Here is a 9,679-nt window from a genome sequence, read left to right on the forward strand (position 1 = left end):
TGCAATCTTCTTCCCGCCCTCTCCGCCCCCACCCCAGTCTGACCTTTCACCCTCACCTTGACCTCTTTCCACCTATCACATTTCCGACGCCCCTCCCCCAAGTCCTTCCTCCCTACCTTTTATCTTAGTCTGCTGGACAAACTTTCCTCATTCCTGAAGAAGGGCTTATGCCCGAAACGTCGATTCTCCTGTTCCCTGGATGCTGCCTGACCTGCTGCGCTTTTCCAGCAACACATTTCCAGCTCTGATCTCCAGCATCTGCAGACCTCACTTTCTCCCCATATTATGCATGGCACATATAAAGTAAGTTTCAACAGTGAAACAAATATCTCACTGTTGAGTGGTAAAGGGTTTATTTGCATTTATTTAATACCTCATTAGTATCTAATTTCTATATAGATACCTACTTTTCCAGGTAGTAGAAAGCAGCTAGATGGCTTCAATGCTTATCAGCAGCTGCAGTAACAAGGATCTTCTCTAGGAATTCACCATTGAAAACATTGCCTAACATTTTCGGATGTGCTCTACAGGTCAATGACCAACTGCATACTCCAAAGAAAGTTGGCACAGGAAAAACCACAGGTTCTTCACTGTATGATGACACACTGATACCAATCCAGTGACTTGGACATGGTCCGTCAGCCACTTCAGATCAGGGGATTCTTATCATTGCAATCCAGAAACTGGGGCAATAGATGGTCCTGCATGTTGACTGTGACCAGTCTATGGATTAGCAGCAAGTCAGTCATGGAGCTGCACAGAATGCAGTCAGTGGGAGGGGCTGCAGTCAGTCCTGTTTACTTAAATGTTGAATATAAAAGTTTCTTTTTTTGGGTGGGAGGAAGGTCTGGTGGCAGGAGGAGGAAGGGTCTTGGCATTTGGAAAAAAGAATGATGAGAGAATTTAAAAATCAAGCCCATGGCTATGATGCAGAAGTCAAAAATTGTGGGAATTGGAGATATTACGCTGGAATACAGAAGGGATAACTGAAGGATCAACTCAAGGCATAAAAGAAGAGTGGGAGAAGGTGATACAGAATAGGAAGCAGAGGGTTCTGCGCACATGGGAAGTCAGGTATGGGAGTCAATAACTGTCATTACAACCCTGACTTCAATGGGGATACTGACTTTTGCAGAAGATACAAAATTAACCTCCTTCCTGCATTGAGCATGCTTCTGGTTCATGGAAATGACAATGACCCCAAGTGGCAACTTCAAACCAGATTGACAAGGTCTATTGTTGTGGTCTCCTTTAGAAGAGGTGAGGATAGAGGATGGCACTCTTGCACACCACCCTGTTCGCCAGATTATGGTCATCAAAACAGGGCTCTAACTTTCCCCTAATGGCCACCTTTCATTTAATTCTTCACAGAATTCCTGAAGAAGGGCTCATGCCCGAAACGTCGATTCTCTTGCTCCTTGGATGCTGCCTGACCTGCTGCGCTTTTCCAGCAACACATTTTCAGCTTTAATTCTTCACACACTGGATCTGTAAAGGGCACATTTTGCTTTGATGCTGGCATGGTATTGGTGGTGAAACGCCGGAGGGTTCTGACCACTGAGTACCTCAGCTGCTACTAAGCACAAGGCAGTGCAAGAGTGATGCCACAGAAGCATGCTGTATACTTAATGAGGGTACTTCTGCAAGACTGATTAAGAAAATAAATGACAGCCCATGGAGATATACTATCCATAAAAGCTCCCTAAAAGTGACACTTAGTCAAAAACTGGGAAAGATTCAGCCTATAATCCCGTAATCAGCTATCCTTTCTTGTAAGCACTAAAAAGTAAAATGAACATTAAAAATATAATCTGATATGAACAATGTTTATTTTAAAATCTATTAAAAAGAACATTACAATATATTACAGAACAGTAGAGGTTTAGCACAAAGTGCAAACTTAAAATATCAGCATACCTGATGATGTTTAGTAGTTGAGTTATACAAACAGCATCCTGTACCTGATGGTGCATATTTACTTCGGATTGTCTAAGAAGTTTAAAAAAAAAATGCAAGAAAAGCATTTAACGTACAACCAATATACCACCTTAAATTTTGAAATTCTAAGTGAAGAATTTTAAAAAAAAAGATAGTACTGAATAAGTACTTTGTGTTAGCTTACCTCAGGTGAACTTAGGCACATCTGAAGCTTGTGTTTAAAGTCTGTAGATACAGAGGACTCCTCAGGTTTGACTTCGTTGAAATAAACAGAATTTGGACATGAGATTTGTGTAACATTTAATGTTGAATTCAGGAAAGGACTGGAGGGTATATGATCAACATCCAGAAAATCTACACTGGAGATCCTAACATCTTTAGTAGACATCTGAGAACAAAAAGGCTGCAAATCAAAATTTCAGTGATGACAAAAGCTAGAAGTTGCCATAGATACTGTGGTAGTAAACAAATGAAGAACTTAAGCCCATCAATTTTAATTCTAGTTTTAGTTTTAAAAGACTTCAATGTTTGTCCAGTGCATACTTGAGGAAACCCGGACCTTAAGAATTAAAGCTTACAATCAGTTTGGCTTCAGAGATGGTGTCTAAAAAACCAAACTGTAGTAGCATCTCTTAGAACATAGAGCCTATACTGCTGGGTAGGCCAGAAACAAAGTCACAGATTATCCCTTTCATGAATGGAACTTGAAAAATATTCTTTTCATAATTAGAAATCACACACAAACTTCTATAATGCAACAAATCAAAATGTATTGTTCAAGGCTGGTTTTCTCTTTCACCTTTTTCCCCCCAGGGTAGAGGAATTCAAAACTAGAGGGCACAAGTTAAAGCTGCGAGGGGAAGATTTAAAAAGGAACTTAAGGGTCAGCTTTTTCCATGCAGAGGGTAGGGCACATATGGAATGAGTTGCCAGAGGAAGTGGTGGAGGTGGGACAATTACAGCATTTAAAAGGCATTTAGATGTGTATATAAATAGGAAGGGTTTAGGAGGAATACAGCCAAATGCAGGCAAATGGGATTAGAAGCAGCACGGTGGCTCAGTGGTTAGCACTGCTGCCTTACAGCATCAGGGACCCAGGTTTGATTCCAGCCTTGGGTGACTTTCTCCCAGTGTCTGCGTGGGTTTCCTCCCACAAATCGAAAAGATGTGCAGGTTAAGTGAATTGGCCATGCTATAATTGCGCATAGCGTTCATGGATGTGTAGGCTAGGTGCATTAGTTAGGGGTAAATATAGGATAATAGGGTAGGGGAATGAGTCTGGGTAGGTTGCTCATTAGAGGGCCGATATGGACTTGTTGGGCCGAAGAGCCTGTTTCCACACTGTAGGGATTCTAAAAAAAAATTCTAAGAAATTAATTTAGGATAACTGGTCAGTATGGACAGGTTGGACCAAAGGGTGTGCTTCCATGCTGTATATCTCTACAACCCTACTATAAATGCAGGAAACTACACAGGGTGAAATGGTGGCTCAGTGGTCATAACTGCTGCCTCACAGCACAGGGGATCTGGCTTTGATTCCACCCTCAGGTGACTGTGTGGAGTTTGCACATTCTCCCAGTGTCTTAAGTGGTTTTCTCTGGGTACTCTGGTTCCTCACACTGTCCAAAGTTGTGCAAGTTAGGTGGATTTGCCATGCTAAAAAAATTATCATTGGGTGTAGGGTAGGTGAGTTAGCCATTGTAAATGCATGGTTACAGGGGTAGGGAATTGGGACTGTGGGATGCTCTTTGGAGTGTCAGGGGTAAGGGATGTGATGAGTCAAATGGCCTGCTTCCACATCGTAGGGATTCTATGAACTAAAATGATCAATTAAATAAAACCAGAAGTCTCGATTTTAAACTGGAGACATCAGATGATTACGGTGAAGTAAAATAGTTAGATTATGTATTTAATAGCTTAACTCACCCAAGTATGAACACCCAGCTACACCTCCCTCAGGCCTGACCACTGTTGCCCCACACATGCATACTGCTAACACCCAGCCTCCCCAAACTTCAGATGGATTTCTCCTGCCTGCTGTGACCCATCTTAAATCCTGCATTTTTTATCTGCCCCATTGCACCCGGGCATCTCACCTAGAATCCTAATCTCTGCAAGCACCACTCTACTTACATGGCACCCTACAATCTCAGCAACCTAACACATTTGCCTCTCAGAAGAAATTTTAAAAATCAACCTTTTTGAATGTGTTATGGCACACCTCTGGGGCAGGTTGCACGGAATCCAGGCCTTGTGGCTCAGAGATAGGGATACCACCACTGCACCAGAACAGCCTTTCCATTTATATTGGACACTTACCCAATCACAGAAGTAAAAAAATATGACTGTTAAATTTCAAAATATGGCAGTTAACTGCTTGATAAAAGGAGACATGGTTTACCATTTTCTACAGAGCTGCACTACACTACTAAAGAACTGGATCACATGATCCAAACCACATGGCACTGGCCCCAATGCCAAAGAAAAAATTCACAGATCTACAAGAACTATGCCACATTGAAAGAATCCACAAAATTGACTTTGCATAGAAGGTGAATGTTTTAGGATACATGTTCTAGTATCTGAAGACTAGTTTCTATTATCTGACACACAAAATGTTAACTCTGTTGTAATAACAAAAAACTTAGTTTAAAAACAGTGGTAAATTACCTCTAATATGAATTGCCCAATGTACTCAACAGGAAAGTAAGGCGCCTTGTATGTATTTTTCAATCGCTCCATTGTATAATTTTGATTTTCTGTTAAGACATGTGTAATTTCGCAACAACGTCTTGGTCGATGATACACTGTGGCTTTTCCAGCATGTAGGACTCTGACAAAAGAACTCCAGTTTTTAAATCCATTCTGCTGTAATAAAGTATATCTCCTTATATAAAACTAAATTCACATCTCTGCAGTTATTTATCTCATCTGCCCATTTCCCAAAGGAATATTCCATATAGAGAATTCCACAACCCCAAGCCACTTCTCTGCCCAACCCTACCAAGACAAAAATCAACAACTGCTTCTCATTAAAGTCATACTGTCTGGCATGGTTCATGGCTGGTATTTCTGTTTCAGAAAAAAAGAAATGACATCTTCTCAACACACTTCCTTTTCCAAAAAGAGATCTGAAGATTGCAAGGTAAGTAAACTACTAATTCAAATTGAAAATTTATGGAAGATATTATTTTGTATTTATATTACAAACATCAACTCACTGCCAATTCCTTCTTGCTTCCTGCCTGCCAGTACAACAGAAGCAGCACGTGAACATCCACAGCTGTTATTTGAAAAGATGTGTGAAAAAAATTGTGTGGGAAGAAACCAATCTCTCATGTTTGGCTATTTGTATTCAGTTAAAAAGAGTCCTGACAATTATTGAGATGCAATGGTTTTTAATATTGAGAAGGTAATTTATGCTCAAAGTCCAAATAGTAAATTCAAAATAACGTACATCTCCTGAGCTCACTCCAACCGGATGTTCTTCACTATGCTATAACCCAGCAGCCCCAGAGTTCCAAAGTCTTTGGTCTTGACTGGCAATAAGATGCATTACGTGAAGAGATGCACATGTACACTTTAAAAAGGCAGTCTCCTAACATCTCTGATCTCATCATGACATGAGCATTTCCAACCACTTTCTTGTATCCCCTCACCAGACAACTCTCCAGACTTCCAATCCCACCACTGAGTCAACCACAAGAAAATTGTTGACAAGTCACTTGCAACTTTGATCTTCAATTGTCATAATAAGTCTGCAGCTACCAATCTGTTTAACCATGCTTAGTTTTAATATTCTGGATCCAAAAAAAGTGGTGCTGTGACACTACATATGACATAGTCCCATTTTTGTTCCAATTTAAAACAGGTATAGGTTTAAAGTGCATAGACTTACAACTGGATCATTCATCTCTAGAGCAAAGAGTGTGGTCACATCAAACCTTTACCTTCTCTGACAAAACCACAAACACTTATATTCTCTAGTGTAATCCTGGAATTAGAATAAAAAAAGACTACTTTTTTTTCATTTAGAGCCATTGTTATGTAGATGTGGACGTACTGTACCTTTAAGAGAGTTAAAAGCTAGCAGAACTATGTGACAGCACCAAGTGTTCTGAACAAGACATAAATCAAACATGTTGTTCAGTGGCTAGTTGCCTGGAAATGACAAAACAGTTTTGAATTAAGCCTATCAGTTTAAATTAAACCCCAGAAAAAAAAATGAAACTCCAATCAAGTTTGAATTTAGTATATTGACAATCTTAAAAGCTAAATGACAAGCCAATGCTTTGGGGGTATAACACTGGGAAAAAATTGAACAGTTGGGAGGAGAACTGTCAATTTTGGCGACTTGTGGTTGATAAGTGAGAGAAATGGCTCATCATTGATAATGAGGGTCTGGGATTTGAAGAAGTTTATGAAACTTTGCCAAGAAACTTTAGAAGTAAAGAAAAGGGCCAAACGTTTAAGCATAAGTTAGATCTGGTTTCACAAAGGACAAAAGTAAAGCTGAAATTGTAAGAGAAACTCAAACACTTAGTTGTATCAGAGAAACAGACAAGTGCAGTAGAGGGAGAAAAACCTAAATGACAATTGAGGAAAATGAAGTTAGGATAGTGAGTGTGTGTGAAGGTTTTAGCCGAGCAAAGAGAGAGCATTTGAACTTGAGAAGTTGCAACTTAATCAGCAAAGTCAAGTTAACAGGATGGAGATTAAAAAGAGAAGGTAGTGGTATATATAATATGTCAAGATTGCTACATTTGGGTGAGAAAGATGTTGAAGCATTCTTTATTTCATTTGAAAAATTGGCTCGGCAGACTGAGTGGCCTGAGGATTTATGGGTAATGCTAGTTCAGACTAAACTGGTTGGCACAGCTAGTGAGGTATTTGTCACTCTGTCAGAAGATTATGAAGGAGGTTAAACAGGCTATTTTAAGTGCTTATGAATTAGTACAAGAAGCATATATACGGCGGTTCAGAAACACAACGAAGGAACCAGGTCAGACTTATGTTGAGATCGAAAGAATTAAACACATCATTTTGATCGATGGGTGCATGCTTCGAAAATAGATAGGACCTTTGTGGCTCTTGGAGAGATTATTCTGCTAGTGGAGTTTAAAAACTCACTTCCAGCGATGATTAGAATTCATGCAGAGGAACAGCAAGTGAAAAGAGCAGCAGAATTAGCAGACGAATACATATTGGTACATAAGACAAGCTTCTGGCCAGAATTTCACCCTGTGAGGGCAGAAGGAGAGATCTTGTACTACTAAACCAACAGTAGAGAGTACTGGTAAGAATTTACCACAGGATGAAAAGGAAGCCCAAGAGGATGGAAAGAAGGGGAAAGGCCTTAGGCGTTTCCACTGTGGTAAATTGGGACACAGTCATAGTGCTGGTCATTAAAGAAAGGTGCGGTGGGAAAAGATGTGGTAAAAGAAGCTAAGACAGTGACATTAGTGAAGGTAGTAAAGGAGACTCCACGAAGAGCCAAAACACAGCAGGAGAGTGCACAGCCTCAGCAGGGGCTGGATGTGGAGTCAGTATCTGATCTCTACAAAGAATTTGCCTTTGTGGATAAAGTTTAGTCAGAAAGAACTGAGGGAGAAGGACAAGAAGTTATAATTTTTAGAGATATGGGATCTAAATAGTTGCTGATAGTAAGGGATGTGCAGATATGCACTCTTTTTGATCTGTTAACTCAGAGAGTGTGATAACTTGTGGGATAGATGGACAGAAATTTAGCATTCCTCTATATACGATTAGGTTGGAGTGCCAATTCAAGACTGGGAAAGTGTCAGTCACTCGCACTGTAAGTGTCAGTTTGTTCACTGTAAGGAATTCAGTTTGTCCTTGGGAATGATTTGGCAGGATCCAAGGTGGGAGTGACACCTGTTGGTGTGCAGAAGCCCAAGGAAGACCAAGACATTGGAAAGTTAACACAGAAATATCCTGTTTTTTTCCCAGATTGCGTGATAACCAGATCCCACGATCATAAATCACAGCACGAAACAAAAAAGAGAAAGATGAAGGAGTTGAGGTTCAATGAGCAGATAGCCTGTTTGACATAATGGTACAGGAAAAATCTGAACAGGCAGAGGGTCAGACAGAAGTGTTTAGTCCTGAAAGACTAAGGGACTTACAACAGCAAGACAAGATGATGAGATATATGTGGATGCGTACTCCGAAAAGGAGGCAGAGAATATTATCTCAAAGACAGCATCCAAAATTACTTATTAACCATAATGGATGTGTCTACCAGATTTCCAGAGGCAATTCCATTATGGACTATTAAGATAAAAATGGTGATAAAGGAGGCAGTAGTTGTCTTCACACAGTATGGGCTACCCAGAGAGATTCGTCAGACCAAGGGTCAAATTTTGCTGCTTGGCTGTTTGAGGTGGTATGGATAGCATAGGTATACAGTACTTTAAATCCAGTGTGTATCATCCTGAATCCCAGGGAGCTCGAGAGAGGTGGCATCAGACCTTGAAATCCATGTTGAAAGCACACGGTCAGATTTACCCCAATGATTTGGATAAAGGTATCCCATTCATATTATTTGCCAGCGATGCCCATTCCCTTCGAGTTAGTATTCAGTCATGAAGTGAGAGGCTCTTTGAAATTAAAGAAAAAAATTGACAGGACCAAAATCGGAGATCTCACACTTAGATCATGTATCGGAGGTGAGGGAGAGACTTAATTGAGTCGGCAAGTTAGCTAAACAGCACCTAAAAAAAAAAGGCACAGTATAGAATGAAACAGGTGGCAGATAAAAGTTCTGAGACCTGGATTTTTTGACGTGTTAGTACTGCTACCGATGATAGGAGATCCCTTCAAAGCCAGGTTTAGTGGTCTTTATCGAATTGAGAAAATGTTGAGTCAGGTGAACTATAAAGATGCCAGATAGAAAAAAGGTGTCGGGTATGTCATGTGAACATGTATTATACAAGAGAGAAAGAATTGGAGAAATAGGTTAGTTACTGCCTTGAGTGAGGAATCAAATCCAGTTGACGTGGATTTTGATGTGCCTCAAAATAGATTAAAAAAATGAAGTCCTTGAGGAGTGGAATAGGTTAGTAAACTAACTGCCTCATGAGCAGAGAACACAGTTGAAAGATTTGTTACTGCAGTATAAGGACATATGCAAAAAACAGATGGGGAGGACTAATGCTATCGTATATGAAATAGACATAGGGAATACTGCTCGGATAAAACACCAGCCCAATCGGCTTAATCCTTTCAAAGCCAGACAGGTCCAGATGGAGGTAGAGGCTATGCTCAATGAGGACATTGTTGAACCAAGCCAGAGCGCGTGGAGTTTGTCGATTGTCTTCGTTCCTAAACTGGACAGAACTCAGCGATTCTGCATGGATTATCAGAAGGTAAACGCCATTACAAAATCGGACTCCTGTCCAATTCCTAGATTGGAGGACTGTATCGAAAAAGTTGGACAAACCAGTTACATCACCAAGTTGGACTTAAAGGTACCTGCCAGTAACCACACATTATCAGAGTTGGCGAAAGAAAATTTCTGTATATCTAACTCCAAATGGACTAAAAGTTTAAAGTGATGCCCTTTGAAAAGAAGAACGTACCCGCCACATTCCAAAGATGCATGAACAGAGCTGTGCCTGGATTAACAAACTGTGCCGTCTATTTGGACGATGTAATGATTTTTACTAAGTCCTGGAAAGATCATATGGTACAGTTCGCAGAGCTCTTTGAATGTCTATGA

At 40.3% G+C, this 9,679-nt stretch overlaps 1 protein-coding gene across 3 annotated transcripts in view; it reads right to left on the bottom strand.

The window, feature by feature from the left end:
• slf1 (SMC5-SMC6 complex localization factor 1) overlaps nucleotides 1-4,789 on the bottom strand; it is a 36,734-nt gene extending 31,945 nt beyond the window's left edge. For 2 of the 3 annotated variants that reach the window (XM_043709397.1, XM_043709414.1), the window contains exons 1-3: nucleotides 4,609-4,789; nucleotides 2,123-2,341; nucleotides 1,918-1,989 (exon numbers count right to left, since the gene is read on the bottom strand). In XM_043709397.1, the coding sequence (XP_043565332.1) occupies nucleotides 1,918-1,989; nucleotides 2,123-2,341; nucleotides 4,609-4,680 (363 nt within the window). In that variant the 5' untranslated portion in view covers nucleotides 4,681-4,789. The remainder of the gene's footprint in view (nucleotides 1-1,917; nucleotides 1,990-2,122; nucleotides 2,342-4,608) is intronic. The other variant, XM_043709405.1, reaches the window with a different exon arrangement.
• Between the last annotated feature and the right edge of the window lie 4,890 nt (nucleotides 4,790-9,679).

This window comes from Chiloscyllium plagiosum, chromosome 2 (assembly GCF_004010195.1).
Source record: "Chiloscyllium plagiosum isolate BGI_BamShark_2017 chromosome 2, ASM401019v2, whole genome shotgun sequence".
Lineage (NCBI taxonomy): Eukaryota > Metazoa > Chordata > Chondrichthyes > Orectolobiformes > Hemiscylliidae > Chiloscyllium > Chiloscyllium plagiosum.